General features: G+C 52.3%; 2 protein-coding genes across 2 annotated transcripts in view; one reads left to right on the top strand and one right to left on the bottom strand.

Annotated features, from left to right (window-relative positions):
• Positions 1 to 16,181, bottom strand: part of LOC116433075 (kin of IRRE-like protein 1) — a 319,687-nt gene that overhangs the window by 260,376 nt on the left and 43,130 nt on the right. The gene's annotated exons all lie outside the window — the stretch shown is intronic.
• Positions 1,155 to 3,970, top strand: LOC116433065 (glucose dehydrogenase [FAD, quinone]). The gene is made up of 9 exons (XM_031990759.2): positions 1,155 to 1,316; positions 1,430 to 1,646; positions 1,722 to 1,850; positions 1,926 to 2,122; positions 2,194 to 2,288; positions 2,366 to 2,630; positions 2,697 to 3,165; positions 3,275 to 3,645; positions 3,736 to 3,970. The coding sequence occupies exons 1-9, from the start codon at positions 1,311 to 1,313 to the stop codon at positions 3,817 to 3,819; spliced, it is 1,833 nt and encodes a 610-aa protein (XP_031846619.1). The 5' UTR covers positions 1,155 to 1,310; the 3' UTR covers positions 3,820 to 3,970.

Genomic DNA, 16,181 nt, shown 5'->3' with positions numbered 1-16,181 from the left:
AATTTGCATACTTGTAATGAGATAATCAAGAGATAATAAGTTGATAAGCCTTCTTTTATGCGACTTTAATGGTATACGACGTAGTGAATATTTACTTTATACTGTTATTACATACAACTTCGTATATAATGACGTCAAAAATATATTACATTTACTTAAAACGCGTTAATAACTGTCAATTAATAATGACATTTGCGATTGCTGAACGACATTCGTGTAAGACTGACGTCACAATTATTGACATTACCAGTGACGTTGGTAATACATTGAGAATCCATCGATCTGGTTCAATAATAGCAATGACAAGAACTGATTATGTAAATTTAAATTATTTCTGCCTAAAAGATTGCAGCGGCAGATGCGCGATTCATATTGGATTCTTACCCGGCATAAATTATCTCATTAACATTTCAGAGTTATGATTATTTGAAAGAAAATTCGGCTTTTGCGCTTTGCGGAGTCTGCCCCATAACAATATAAGATAAAGCTCAGAATTACCTACTCTATGCACTCCTTCTTCCGAATTTTCTTACAACAATCAACAATATAGTATTTATAAAGAAAATGAATTTACATAGTTGAAAAAAACAATTTTAAGGGTTGATGGTAGGGGTGTTTCTGATGCAACCTTTCTCGCTATCTCTTACCGTTCTCAAAATGATCCACGGGAAGGAAAAGTTCAAATTTCGTCAAGTGGTGATATAATCGCTTCAAAGTGAAATTCACCACGAAAAAGATTGTTATGTATTAGGTTTGACTTACTCTACTTACACACAAAGTCCCATAATCTTTGAAATTCCCGAGTCCGATAACTCCCGTTGCAAAATGAATTTTTGCCGAATTATCGCGCTACTATGATTCGCGGAAGAGCGTCGCCATCCCGCAGCGTGGACCCAGATTATTCGATAGCGAGCGCGTTCCCAACACCGAGTCGACAAATTTAGTTTAGCTGTTCAACGACGAGTGTAGCGCAAGGGAAAAGAAGCAAAGCGCTAATCATCGGTGTCACGCGCAAATGTAAATCAAACTGTTGGAAAGGAATACTTCTTGTCATCCTCCATTCCGTCAACGTGTCAAATTTCCTCCCCTTTAGCGCGAGTTCGTTACCGTACGCACGTATCTGGAACGTGTAATTTGTCAATACCGCGAAACACTAGATAGCGAAAGACAATTTGTACGTACTGGAAATTATACGCTTATCGTCTCCGGGCTTGTCCTCGTGCGAGAATTTGCGAGTATAAAAACGCAGCGTTAACCACGAGTAAGCAGTCAGTCGAGGTGTCGTGCAGTGTTGACAATTCTCGAGCAGTATGACGGTATGGCATGTCCATTTCACTTGTCAACTTCTTTCGCGGTCGTTCGTCCCGCGTTGCTATTCACCTGACTCGGGGAAACCGACGCACACGTGTAATCTTATCCGCTGTTTCAGAGCTCCATTCTCGACGCTTCGCTTCCTGCGCCGCAGTGCAGTCATCCCTTCGTGGGTGGACCTCAGCTGACGGACGTTTGCGCAGCTGGTAATGTCTCCTTGTTTCTGACGACGCTGAACGCTCTGCTCATCGCTAACCCGAAGATCGGAGATTCTTGCGGTCGCATCGAGCCGATAGCACGGCCAGCTCCAGTCTACGACTTCATTATCGTCGGCGGTGAGTCTTTAATTTAGCTGATCGGTAGCATCTTCCTCGTTTCGAATCGGTTTCATGGATTCTATCGTTGCGCAGCCGGAGCTGCTGGTCCTGTAGTTGCCTCGAGATTGAGCGAAGTAGAGAAATGGTCTGTTCTCCTGATCGAGGCGGGACCGGACGAGCCGGCGGGATCTGAAGTACCCAGCCATCTCCAACTCTATCTCGGTGAGGAATCCGTCCGACGCGACAACCACGCGTCCAGGAAGCATAAACGATAATCTTCCGTCTGTTTGCGCGCAGGTGGTCCGCTAGATTGGCAGTACCAGACCACGAACGAGTCGTACGCCTGTCTGAATACAAAGGGCAGCTGTTATTGGCCGCGTGGTAAGAATCTTGGCGGGAACACCGTTCACCACGGTATGGCCTACCACCGTGGACACGCGAAAGACTTCAAGAGATGGGTGGACCAAGGCTGCGATGGATGGTCCTGGGATGATGTACGTTATCCACTGTACTTGACATAATCACTGAAAACTGGAGGACTTTCTTCACGCGTGACGCATTTCAGGTTCTGCCGTACTACAAGAAGTCGGAGGACAACAGGGAAATCGGTAGAGTCAGCGCGAAGTACCACGGTACAGGCGGATTGATGACTGTCGAAAGGTTCGTTAAATCGGAGCGTCTTAACTGCTCTGTCTTCTCGAATGCATCTCAACGGAACATTCTGCGTCGGTGAACAGGTTCCCCTGGCAACCGGAATTCGCGAGCGCTGTCATGAAGGCTGCGGAAGAAACTGGATTCGGCACTACCGAAGACATGACTGGCGATAAAATCACCGGCTTCACGGTAGCTCAGACCATCAGCAGAGACGGCGTGAGATTGAGCAGCACCAAGGCGTTCGTGACGCCGTTCAGGCATCGCAAGAACCTTTCAGTGATGACTAACGCATTGGTTACAAAGATTAGAACGGTTGGCAAGAGGGCAGTCGGTGTTGACGTAGAAGCGGTAAGTATCTCGATCCGTCGTGTCTCGGAACCGTCCTCCTTACATGTGTGTTGTGATTACGAGCAGCACGGACGCAAATACTATATCAAAGCGAAACGCGAGATAATCGTGTCGGGAGGTGCCGTGAACTCGCCGCAGCTGTTGCTCCTGTCGGGAATCGGGCCCAAGGAACACCTGAAGTCCGTCAAAATCCCTGTCGTCCACGACCTGCCGGGCGTCGGCGAGAATCTTCACAACCATCAGTCGTTCGGTTTGGACTTCACCCTGGGCGAGCACCTGTTCAACGAGCTGAACTTGGACAGCGCGGAACAGTATCTGTACAATCAAACCGGACCGATGTCGGGCACGGGCATGGCTCAAGTGACGGGGATCTTGACGTCCAACATGACGACTCCGGACGATCCGGACATTCAAATATTCTTTGCAGGCTTCCAGGCTGTATGCCAGAGCAAATTGAAGATCGCGGATCTGCCGACCGGCGGTTCTAGGATGCCTGTCAGATTCACCTCCGTGAACATACAACCAACCAGCAGCGGTGAGCTTTCGCCGTGAACATGATTTAACCTCACGAATCGTATAAAAAGCATTTTCGACTCGGTGCTATTCTTCGGAAGATGAATACAACGCGAAATCGTTGTTCGCAGGACGCTTGACGCTTCGCGACAAGGACCCGCACAGCCATCCGATTATCTGGAGCAACGACTTGGGCACCGAACACGACAGGCTGGTCGTGCTTAACGGTGTTCAACACATTCTGAAACTCGCTAACACGACCGTGATGAAGGAGCTCGATCTGCAAAGACTCAACGAAACCGTCCCGGAATGCGAGAAGTTCGGATTCGAAACCGACCAGTACTGGCTGTGCGCCATCACTTACAACACGAGACCGGAAAACCACCAGAGCGGTTCATGCAAAATGGGGCCCGCCAGTGATCCGTTGGCGGTGGTCAGCCCACGATTGAAAGTGCACGGAATGAAGGGACTGAGAGTGGCCGATGCTTCCATCATGCCGAGGGTAAGATGACGCCGGTCGCGTCGCGTCGCGTTCGCGAAATGTCTATGAAACGGAACACGTTTCGCTGTCACTGCTGTGTTTGTCCAACAGGTGGTATCCGGTAACCCGGTGGCAGCGATAAACATGATTGGAGAAAGGGCTGCCGACTTTATCAAGCAAGACTACGGACTGTAATCAACGACGGGGAGAAGACATCGCTCATCCATGATGGGAACGAAAAAAGAATAACGTGCCATATCGTGATATTTACATTAAGTTGTGTTAAGCTTCGTGGATCGAAGCGTTGATATTTATGAATAAATTATTCTTGCTTTGCATATAGAAACATCGGATTCTATTTCTTAGAAAATTTCCTGCAACAGATCATCCACCCTTCATGCCTCCGTTCGTCCGACAACCGATTCCAGCGTCACTGCTCGAGAGGCTGACGATTCTTTTGCTCTAAATTGATACGGCGTGAACGTAAACGACGCGACACGATTATCCTCGCGTCCCAGCGTTCGCGGCGGGGCCCTACGAAGAAACGAGCGGGCGACGCTCGTCGAGAATTTGGATAACGTACGCGGAGTTAGTTGGAAAGTGAGGTCGAACGTTATAAGAGGAATCATTACGACTACGTCCGAGTATCTTAAGTTATTCTGTAAACGGTGCTTACCCGTTCGGAGGAGTCGATATAAAGCAAAACTTGTGCCGCTTCGGCGACGACCGGGGACGACGACGACGTACCCTTCGTCAAACACTGAAACTCGAAGACTTTAAGCTCCTCTCCCTTGGAGATTCTCTGAGAATCTCGAACTCCTAACTCTTGCATTCGAAAGCGAATACATATTTGCCCGGAGACGAAGCAGACGCCGACGGTTCAAACGACGGCCGTTGCGGATTCGAGTTGGAAAAAGGTCGCGAACCATAACGCTACTCGGGAAACTAATTTCGCCGGTCCCTGCCGATCGCGCAATAAAGCGCAATAACGCGGTTTAATTAAAACTAATAACAATTTCGCTGAATACATCCGAAATTGAAGAATGCCCTCTCGCGGGAGATATTGTCTGGCAGGATTATTAAGGCGAAAAGAGAAACGAGGAGAAAAAGAGGCGGCGAAAGCAAAGGGGGCGAGGGTGGAAGAGGAACAGGAAGAGGAAGAGGAAGAGGAAGAGGAAGAGGAAGAGGAAGAGGAAAAGGAAAAGAAGAAACTGACGGTGGAGAAGAGGTCAGGTCGGTGGAACGAAGCAGACTCCAGAACCGCGAGAGCGATGGTAGCTAGAAAAGCGTGGAGAGGCGCACTTGACCTCCTTAGAGACGCGGGCGCTCACGCTTACACGCTTACACGCTTACTCGCTTCCAGGCTGTGCGCTGCAAGCTGGCAAGGCGATTTCACGACACATCGCCTGACCTCGGTACCTATTCAACCGTCTAAACTTTTCCGCGGCTAGATACGTCGTGGTGTCTTTGAGTATGCATTAGCGTCGAGCGATTACCACTGCGCTCGCGGAAAATAAAAACTCTTTTCGCCCGTCGGGCCGCTAACGATCCGGTGTTTCTGGTGCTGCGTTCGCGAGGCGTCGACGCGAGGCTCCGGCGCGTTATCGAGAATTCGAGACGTTCGCCGCCGCGTTCGACGCAGAAGAAGCCGCGTGTTATTGCTCGCCGAGAAATTCCCGCGCGCCGGGAAGAGAAAGAAAACGGGAACGCGGAGAGCGAGAACGAGGACAAGGAACGCGGGTTTTATGGATTTCAGTTTGAGATTTCTTTGCGCGGAGCGTAAAGGAGTTGCGGCGGCTGACAGTCGTTAGCCGGTGCTCCAAGCTATCCCTTTGAGTGGCCGAAAACCCTAGAATTACCTCGTCAACGGTAACTAATTAGTACAATTCGAGGGAAGGAGCGCGAACGAAAGTTCTTGTCGCGGCGAACTCGAGTGCCGCGATGTGCGCCGTATACACGGTCGATAATACGGCAGCGCCGAAAAAGGTTGCCGGATGAAAAGAAAGAAAACGGGTTGCATACAGATGTGGGAGAAGTCGACTGCGAATACGTTAATCCGTGTAAAGTTTATGCATTCAGGGCAACGAGCAAAGTAGTCCTTGATTCCTGCTCGCCTTACGGCGAACCGCCTGCTTTTACATTCACTCTGAAAATGGCAGACGGATTCGGTCTAACGCTCCCGGAATATCGCCGCGTTCCCTGCCCCGTGTTTGCCAAGGTAACTCCAATGTCATCGAGGTTGTACGACGACAGCGTGTCGTTGCATCGGTATTTCTTGCGAAACGATTCCCAAGATTGTAATCGGTGCTCGCGTTCCACGAGAGTAACGCCGATCGCGCCTCGCGTCGCCTCTAACACGCCGCGGCGTTACCGTTCAACAGCGCGTGTCAAGGGTACGATTCGTTGTAATCGTTAACCGACGAACGAATAACTTCAAAGTGTCGGTCCCACGACCCTTTCGCGGTGGCATCGCGAAACTATTCGAGCGAGCAGCACGACTGGCCAACCGGCTGGCTGGCTAGCTAGCTGGCTGGCTGGCTGGTTGGCACTCGTTTTCGGCACGCAACGCGGTTTATCAGAGGCTTAATCGAATCGAGAATCGGGAGTGGCTTAAGCGGCGAACACTTGACGCAGATTTCGTCCAATTTGTCGCGAATTTAGCGGGAGCATTTAATTACCGGTATTCGCGTTACGGTAAGCGACACTTAATCCCCCGGCGATCTATTAACTCGAAACTATGGAATTATTATTCGCGTCGGGATCCGATCCCGCTTCCCGCGAAGGCGGCGCGCGCTGCCGCCTCGGCGACGCAGAAACACTATTGTTCATTAATTACCGTCGGATCAGTGCGCCGTAAAATTCCGTGCATCCGAATCGTTCGGCGTGACTGCAGCCACGGTATTTGCCGGGGGGATTTAATTGAATCGCAACGCGCCGATCGAACGGCTTCGGGCCGCTTCGCTGATTCGATCTTCATTCGGGGGTCAGCCGCGCTCGGTGAAATCGGGCCGCTCGAGTCGCGCGAGTTCCCGGTTCAGGGACGAAAAATGACGGACAAATTGGCGGGCTCGGGGGCTCGCGAGCCGTACGAAAACGCCGGCATAGACACCGCGAGACCGGCTATAACGTAAACAAATTATAAATAAAACATCGAAGATCTCGGGGATGCGGGTAACGGAGCTCGAGCGCGGTGCACGCCTCTCCGGGGCGTCCCCGTCGTGCTCTTGGTCGTCGACGAGTCGTTGTCGTCGTGCCAGGAGCGTAACGACTGCTTTGAATTTCATGAGGGTACGAATGAATTCATGGTGGGATGGCGAGCGGTTTACCCCAGAGACTCAACGACTTCAAACGCCTCCCATGACCCTGCTCTTCGTCCACGCTCGGAAATTTACACAAGTTCCAGTCTAATTCGGAAAATAACAACGATTTCTGTGTTCCGTGTACCCGTTACTGCGGCTCGTCGCTGCCTCGAGAAGGAGAAGCGGAAAACGATTCGACGTGCGCGAGACGACGCGGATCGGCTTGACCGTTTCACGACGGATTTAGGCTCCGTCGCGGGGGTACAAGATTTCCGACCGGATGGAAAGTCCTAGGACTCGGCGACAAATTCTCTTGATCCGGGGGCTCGCTCGAGAAAGAAGTTTCCAGTGGACCGGTCGAGCGAGACCCATCGATTACGCAAAGTGGTTCAATGAAAGAGCGCATTTAATTGCCGATCGAGTTGCCGAGGATCGGCCCAAGCTGCGCATCGATGCGTGAGTTTCAGCCCCGATAAAAACAGCAGCTGGTGTCGGGCATCGATCGCGGGACGGCTCGTCGCGTCGATCCATCGGCGAAAGTTTATCGGGTCGCGGAGCGTCGAGGCCACTTTACGAAACCGGCTGACCCGCGAGAGGGAAAAGCCGATCAAGTCGGGCGTGCTCTGCGACGGAAGCCCTCTGGAAAGAAATAAACGAATCGACGACCGACGACGGCGAAAGTGTCCGTCGGAATCCAAGAAGAAGTTTCGAAGGTTGGAAAATATGTACTTCGCGAGCGGTGAATCCTTTCCGGCCGGATGACGTCACGCGCTCGTTAATCCCGCGAATCCCGCTCGCGTGTAATGCGCGTTGCTCGCGTTCCCGAGTCGCGACGCGTGCAGCTATTTTGTTTATCGGGGCTTTGCGCCGGATCACGCGTTTCGAATCGAAGCGTCGCTCGTCGGTCTCGCGCGAGCGGAACGTCGGAGAGCCGGTCGAAGAAAAGCCTTGCGGCAAACAGACGCAAAGACTCGTCTCTCCCGGCCCCTTCCGTCGTCGTTGCGCTCCTCGTCGGGCGAACCTCGTTCCCGGAGACGGGCACAGACCGTTGGCGGTTGTCTTCGCTTGTACGTCGTCCCGAGTAATTGCGGTTGCACGGAGCAACGCGTAAACGTGTTTTGCAATTCGAACGAGAGCTTCGACGCCGAAACTTAAATACCGTTTGTAATCACGATTGCAAACGTCCGCGCGAGAGCTTCGGCGATTACCATACGCCAACGCCAATTAGCGAGGCTCGCGCGGCAGCTGCGCACCCGTGAAGCTGCCTTCTTTCGTGCGAAACCGCCTCGCATCTGGAGAAACGGGATGGTCGTCGGTTTCACGAAATCGCGATAAGGATTCCGCGACGAAGGCTACGCAACCGCTTCGGAATTAAAGGCACGAAACGATGCGAGGGAATTTGATTAAGGAACGCGATACGGGGAATACAAAAGCTCGTGAAAAAGGCAGGACCGAATGCGGCTGGCCGGTTTAGTATTCCCGGGAACAGCAGCGGAAACGCGATGGGTAATTAACCTGGTTACCGGCGGCCGGAACGTGCGTACGTTCTTCTTGATTTTCTTGTGCAAGCGATCGCGAGTAAACGCGTGCAAATACGACGTTACCATCTCTCGAAATTGTTCGGGCCGGGCAACCGCCGAGAAAGAGAGAGGCGGACGGAAAGGGCAGAGCGAGAGAGCGAGAGAGAGTAACCATTACCGGCGATGGCCGAGCTCGAGGGAACGGGTTCTTACCTACCGCGTCAATAATGCAAACGCGTGTAAGCCGTAGGGTATAAGCAAGGCCGTAAATATTGCGCCGCGACGCTGATGGCCGCGGAAACCTCGGTAGTAAAACGTACGCGGAACGGGGAATGGAACAAGAGGGGAGCGAATCTGGCCACCCTAGAGACGCTGCTCGCGAGCCGTTTGCACGCGCGTACGTTCCGCGCCGTCTTCAAATTTTCTTCGAGATTCCCATCTCGATCGTCCCTTTTCTTCTCTTTCCTTTTCCACGGCTAGGCTGTTCCTCCTTGGAAAAACTAAAAGGTTCGGCGCGATCCCATCCGGCCCGGTAATTTTATCATCGTTCTTTTGCGCCGTCATATCGCATCCGAGCGTTGAAAAATCCTCACCGCCACGCCGCCAGTAATGCCGGTTATTAAGAATAATGATTGTGGAGCGGAAGGCTAGAGACTGGCACGTGAATACATATTCATGAGAATAAGTGAATCGACCAATATCTTGCCCGCCGTCGCTTCTCTCCCTTTGCGCGAAAACGTACACAGACGGCAATTTCTCGAGCGTGCTGCACCGTCCGCTCGGACGTTTTAGCTCTCGCGGTCAATACCAAACGAACTGCGACGCTGCGTTCCGCGTTACGTCTCGCGCGGGTTCTTCCTCGAGAGATAGGTGCTATTATTGGAGGGACCGCACCTTGAGCGTTACAAAGGCAAATAGTTTGTCTTGTAACTTTGTTACGGTATTCGTCTACCCTTCGTCGACGAGTTGAGAAAATCAGACCCCCATATACGGAGTAGAAAGTGGTAAGGGAATCAGTTTGGAGTATTTAAAACATTCTAGTCCGCACAGGATGAATGGCCTATTCGAATAAAGTATAATTTCACCGATCGATCAATTACACCCGTGTTCCTCCCAAATGCTAACTCGCGGACAACGCGGAACACGTCGAGGTCTTTCCGTTCGCATTCGAGAGCCATCGAATCGTAGCATCCCCGGACGCGGAAAGGAGCTGTCCGTAAGCCAGTGGCGAGGGAGTGTATTGTTCGGCGATGGAAAAATAAATCGATCCCGGCGCGATGGGGTCGGGGGCTCGTTTAGAATGCGAACAGCGTGGAGTCGGGAATCGCGCGTGGATCCCTTTCGCTCGATTAAGCAGCGCGATGATCGTGATTGGATCTAGCAAGGAGTCTGGAAGAATCAATTATCCTTACGAGGCACCGGAGGCTCGTCGCTCGCCGGGATTCACGGGGAATCGGAGCGAAATCGGCCGTCTTTTCCGAGCGAACGCGGCGGGCATCAGCGATTAAGATCTCGAGGAATCGTCATCCGCGCCGGTTCATCGTTTCTCCGACGGACGAAGCACCGCGGGCCTGCGTCCCGAACTTTTCGCTCTTTTTCGTCGTCTTCATTCAGCGGTCTGGAGTTTTTTATGCCGCGGGATTTACGCCTGCAGCTTTATTTATTCACGCTTTAATTACCGTCCCGAGGCTCTCTGGCGTGGCATGGGGGATGTCCGGGCACGTGGATGCACTCCGAAACGAGAAACTTCAGGGTGGCACCGAGATTAATGGGCTTGGTTAACGTTCTTCGTCCCCTCCCCCGGCGGGCGGTGCGTCGCGCGTGAGAAATTTGCGTTCTGTACGCGCCCGTGTATACACATATTTGAAAAGGGGAAAAAGAACAAGGGGGCAGCAGAAGCGGCGAGCACGTGGAAAGGGGGCCGGAGCAGAATACGATGAAAGTAACAGGGACGAGTAATGTCGTTATTCATCGGGAGCCCGGGTGTTTCCTACGTTGTCTCGAAATGACGTTGGCCAGGGCTTTTCAGGCTCTTCTTTGTTCCAGAAACAAACGGCCGACCCGTGAAATACTTGACTCCATTTCATCCCTCTTTACGACCCCGATTTCATCCTCCGTACAAGTCGGTTTGAGAAATTCCTTCCAAAAATTTTATCGCTCGAGGAAATTGCTTTCTTCGATCAGGGTCGGGTTGTCGCTCCTCGAAACGCCGAGATTCTACGTGACGTATTCGACGCTCGTGTTTCGCCGTTCATCCCCGACGTGTCGTCGTCGGCCAGTCGAATCGCTCGATTCCGCTCGATGGTGCCCTTTCGTTCGCTCGATTTTCGGCCGCGTGGAATTAAACGGTTCCGTGGCTCGTCCAATCTCCTCGTCGGAAGGTTTCCCGGAAAATCTCGAATCGTTCCCGGCCGCGTTTCCCCGTGACCACCGGTGACTCGGTCTTCGTGAAAAACCGCGCACACGCTTTTTTCAAAGAGAAAACCCGGAGAAAGCCGACGTCTCGCGTCCGTCGCCTATGGAGGTATCCGGAGATGCGAGTGTCCCCGCAGGAAGATAGGATCGGGCCGAGTCGAGTCGAGTCGAGACGAGTCTGTGGGTGGCCGAGGGGGGCAAGGGGCGCGCGGCATTCAAGCGGGCAGATAACATCGCTTGTTAAATCCACCCTTGCCACCGGTGTAGCCAGCCGCTTACCTGGGAGGCCTCCGACACTGCCAACACCCTAGCGACGCGAGATAGCGAGTCGAGTCGGATCGAATCGAGTCGAGTCACCGGCTCCCTTCCGTCACCGATTGTTCGCAGTTGTCCCCCCAACAATGACGCATCATCCGCGCGATCGCCGTTGCTATCATCGACTTGGCGGATTGCGCCATCCAGCCGGTGGATATTCGCCTACGAGTATTATACGGTGATCGCGCCTGCGATTGAACGTCGCGTCCATGCTGTGCGCCGATCTATTCTCAATTTACAAAAAAAAATTGTCCATTTCATAGATCGCGCGCACGCTCTATCCGTTCCCGCGTAAATACCAATTTCCTCTTCTCCCGCCGGCGAGGGACGCCGATAACAAGCTGCCTGTCGATACGCGGACACGTATCCTACGTCGGTCGCTATTAGTTTGAAGCATCGACGACCGATCCGGCAGGAAAAACCGATTGGCCTCCCCGTTTCGGTTCGGCCAGCAGCGATTCCGTTCTTTTCGCTACGGGAGGGAGACCGTCGATGCCAAAACAGCCGTCCATGGGTCGGACGACTGCGAGTATCGACCGTTGTCGGGCACGAGCAGCGGCGAAAACCTCTGCCCCGTCGGGTTAACCGTTACACGTAACGTGGTTAACTGTCTCGACGCGTCTCGACGTCGCTATTTATTTCCTCTTCGTTTTCTCTTGCGTTACAACGTGACCCGGTCGATGACAGCTCGCGTGTACTCGGTACTATTGGCCATCGATCGCGTCACGACCGGACATCGTCCGAAGACACCGATAAAACCGCTGGCCCTTTAACTTTTCCCCCGCACCATCAAATACGTTCCGCAGCGTCGAACTTTCGGAAACCGATGATAATCGCGGTAACGCTGAACTTTGTAGCGGGTCGTACGAATGTTGCGGAACAAGTTTCCGGAGGAACGTCGCCGGAGAGAGATGCTTGGAAGTATCTGGAAGTATCCAACGAGATACCCTTTCGATCGTTGCTTCCGCAGATATGGCGATGAATCGATACCGGTACGTTTGAATGGAATAAACGGGCGCTCGCGAGAAAATTCGTCGACGCTCTGGATGTATGAACCGTGTTCCACTCCCGCGGGACATCCCCGCGTGATTTCCCATGTTTTCCAAACAATTGGATCGAGCGCGTCCCGGACGGCCCGGCTGCTCTCTTCACGGCCAGATTTCTACAGCAATACATACACTCGACGGAACGTAAGGAAAATAAAGAGCCCGAAAGTACGGTGAACGTTCGATTGGTCGGAAGGAGGATAAGTGGACGGAACGGCGAGGTTTAGGGAGGAATCGTGTTGCTCGAGCCGGGTCGAATCGCCGAACGGCAGGGACGGATGGACGGTTCGCTCCAATTTCAGATCGGAGCTCGCCAGGACCCATTACCGTTCCTCCCGCTACGAGGGATAAAATGTTGGCAAAATAAATAAAGCGCGCCGCTACTCTATCCGGCCGACCCTTGAGGGATTCTGGTGAAAGAGGTCCCTAACCTACTCGACGAGGGCGAAGGGTCCGTGGCAGGAACCTCGGTGAAATTAAGCGAGCGGCAAAATTCGTGAAAAGCTCCCCTCTTCAAGAGAAGCCCGGAGGCCCACAACCCCACTGCCGCGGGATCCTTGAAAATCCTCGTTGTAATAATTTTGCCAACTCGCCGGGCCGTTCAAATACATAACCCGGTAAATAAGTACGATTCCAAATATTGACGTCCGCGAAGCGACCCGAGGAATCCGTGTCGCGTCCGGCGCACGGTATCAGGAAGAAATGAATAAAAACAGGGCCGAGATAACGATTTCACGGCCAACGTGTTCGACGCCGACGGAGAGGCATCCTGTCGGTAAGCGCGTTCAATTATTTAATGTAATCGAATGAGCCAATGGGAACGATAGCCGGGAACCTGGCTATTCGTAATTCATGTTCCCGTGGTTCGTGAACGGTTTTCCTATCGGCGAGGCTCGTGTATCAAAACGATTTACTCTGTCCATCATTCTTTGCCCGTTACGTGTTTCGCGTTACAAGCAGCTTCCAAACTTTGCCATCGAGGAGCAAAATGATGAACAATATTTCAAACGGAATCTCATGTTCGAGTCAATCGTTTGCCGAGCCGATTAACTTCGCTAACTAAAAGGCAGGGAAATGCGATTAAATCGCATTTATCCGAGCAGAAGGGGGAGTTTCTCGATCGGACGAAATTGCAAAATAACTAGCCCGATCGCGAAGGCGCGAGCACGCGAAATGCCAGCTTCCTGTTTCTGTTGTCCGAGCCCAGCGGAGTGTCCAACGTCGAATGAACGGACCGCGCGGGGGGCCCGGAGGGAGAAGGAAACGATTGAAGCGAGCCGGAGAGCGAGCGAGAGCGAGAGCAGGATCGCGCACATGTGCATCTACGCGGGACCGGAACCGGATACGGCGGAAACAGGATGGAAAGGGTTGGTAACTGGGGACGACGAAGGGACGGCGGGGCGGGCCGGCGGACGCACGGTTGGTCACTGCGACGGAACCACCACCATGCATAAATCCCCCGCTTGACGAGCACCGTTGTTTTTGCGATTTACGAAACGCGACAATATTTGCGCATTTGTCCTGCGCGATCGGTGTCACCGACCGTTTCGGATACAAACCATAGAAATACCGACGATAATTATTCGAGGATCCTACGCGTTCCCCGAGTCACGTTCGCGAGTAGACCGGACAAGAGGAAGAATTTCGTTAATCAACGAAGTCAAAGGAATGCCAGACCTTGAAACGATACCGCGGCTTTATCTCGTGTTCGTAATCGAGGAAAGTCACGGTAACCGCGAGGAATCCCCGATAACCGATCTCGGACATTCAGTCCGCTAATTGGCAGTCGTAATAAATCGTAGCGGTAATTCCAGCTGCAATCTTTATGTAACGAGCACGTATTGTATATTTGTAGCGTTAATGATCCGGGTCGTTCGTTATTTTCCAAACAAACTTTCGTAATATCGATGAACTCCACGTTCGGTTCCTGGAACTGGCTAGCGTTAATGTATTTTAGAAAACGCGGCGATTGTCCGCGTTTCGCTGAGCGAGTGGCGACGCGCCGGGACACGGTCCGTTTGTCGAACGTAATTGAAGCAACGAAATCCTGATCGCGGGAGGTAAGTATTGACGAAAAAAAAGCTGCGCCGTTTCCAAGCCACTAACTCCGAACGATAAGCGGCGCTGCAAACGACCCACTTTTCTCGGTGTTCCATATATAACGAAAGGCGTACGCCCCTCGGTAACTTTACCTTCCTTCCGCTCGGCGTAACCTCCGCCTCATACCCTTTTTCTCGCCCCAAACGAGCCATTCTCTTCGTCATTAACGTACCAATTTTTTTTTTCACTTTTTCCATGGTTTCCTTCCTTCCTTCCTTCCTCCGTTTTGCGTCCCCGATCGCCGCGCTCCCGCTGCGCACCCATCGAATCGGATTATGCATGCGACCAACGAGGTTTTCTCTTTTTCTCCGAGTGACCGTCGACGCTGGCGTGCTCGGTCGTTGATTTTCTTACATCGGAAGCCGCGATTGAACCGCACGACTTTGAAATAAATCCGTCGCACGTATTACCTCGAGCTTTACATTCGGACGCGACCAGCGATCTACACGAGGGCACGCGTGCAAATTATTATCGTGCGTAACGCGTTCTGAGATCAGTATCGACATGATTGCAACCGATAATGACTTGTAGGTTGATTCGCTATGCACGGATCGATTTTCGATAATCCTTCAAAGGGAACCACCTGATCAGCCGAGGTGCTTCATCATCGGTAACGTTGATACTCGAGGGTGCACGATTAAAATAGCTTCAATTCTGGAACGGTCGTACGAACTTCGGGGAAAATTTCGATCCGACAAGCCGATGATAACCATCGATCGGCAGGTGCGCATTCCCTGGGAAACTGGCGCAAATATTGCGGCGCGTGAACGCGCGACTCATGATTATCAATTAACAAATTCCTGAAATTGCTGACTGGCGACCGTACGCGCGCGATCTCGCCGGCGGCGGCTTCGCCGATTCGAAAGAAAGGGAACGAAACGCGAATCGGATAGAGCCGCGGATGGAGCAAGGTTTCACGCTCGATTCCGATCAAATTGAAATTTCGACCAACGATGAGCGTAATTCTCACATGAAAGGCGCAATAACGCGTTCTCGTCGATTCCCTCCTCTCTTAACTTTCCAGTCGCTTCTCTCCTTTCACTCGGATCCGACAGCCGCGCTTCTTTCTTTCATTTTGACTTTCGCCGCGCCGTCTAATTTAATTGGAGCATCTATCTTTCACTCGCCGGAAAATGCTCGGTCCGTTAGTTCGCATGTATATATACACCCATATTAATTTCCAACCACGTTACGCGATATCCTGTATTTCGGCACGACTCTTATCCCGTAAATAATTATAACCGATTATTTCGCCGGTCGAGCTGCACGCGATCTACAGTTAATCCCACTTTGTCGGTCGGCGCATTGAAAGAAAGCTGACTGCGCGCGGATCGGTTATCGTTGACCTCCTGTCGCGGCTTACCTCGATAACGGAGCAAGCCACGGTAACGTTAATAAGCGTACCCACGATTCGAAGTTGAAAATCTTCTCGGCGCCGCGATCCCGGCGATCTAGAGAGAATAAGAACGTCGCCCGGAGATCCGTCGAGGAACGCGGTCACGCGATCGTTCGTTTCCTCTCGTCCCGCTATCGCCGCTTTTATATACCGCGAGTAATTTTCCTGAAACACGTCGTGTACCTGTCCAACTTCTCGAAGAAACGGGAATCGCGCGGTAAGCAGGATCGCGTGCTTTGCGCTGAAACGTCTTTGTTGCCCGGCGCGGCGTCGCTCTTCGGAAACAGGAGAACCCGCGACCGGACCCGGCCCCGGGTCCAAGACCTGGATTAACGAGGCAAGGAGATACCTACGTTGTATTTACCCCGGAAGCAACGTTGCATCGTGGCATGGCTGCAGCGTTGCAGCGTTGCACCGTAGCTGGTGGCAAGAAGGATCTCGCGTACGAGGAGAGAAACACGAAACT

Source organism: Nomia melanderi, chromosome 8 (assembly GCF_051020985.1).
Source record: "Nomia melanderi isolate GNS246 chromosome 8, iyNomMela1, whole genome shotgun sequence".
Classification (NCBI taxonomy): Eukaryota; Metazoa; Arthropoda; class Insecta; order Hymenoptera; family Halictidae; genus Nomia; species Nomia melanderi.
Note: the sequence above shows the minus strand (reverse complement) of the source record. Positions and strands in the feature narration are given on the sequence as shown.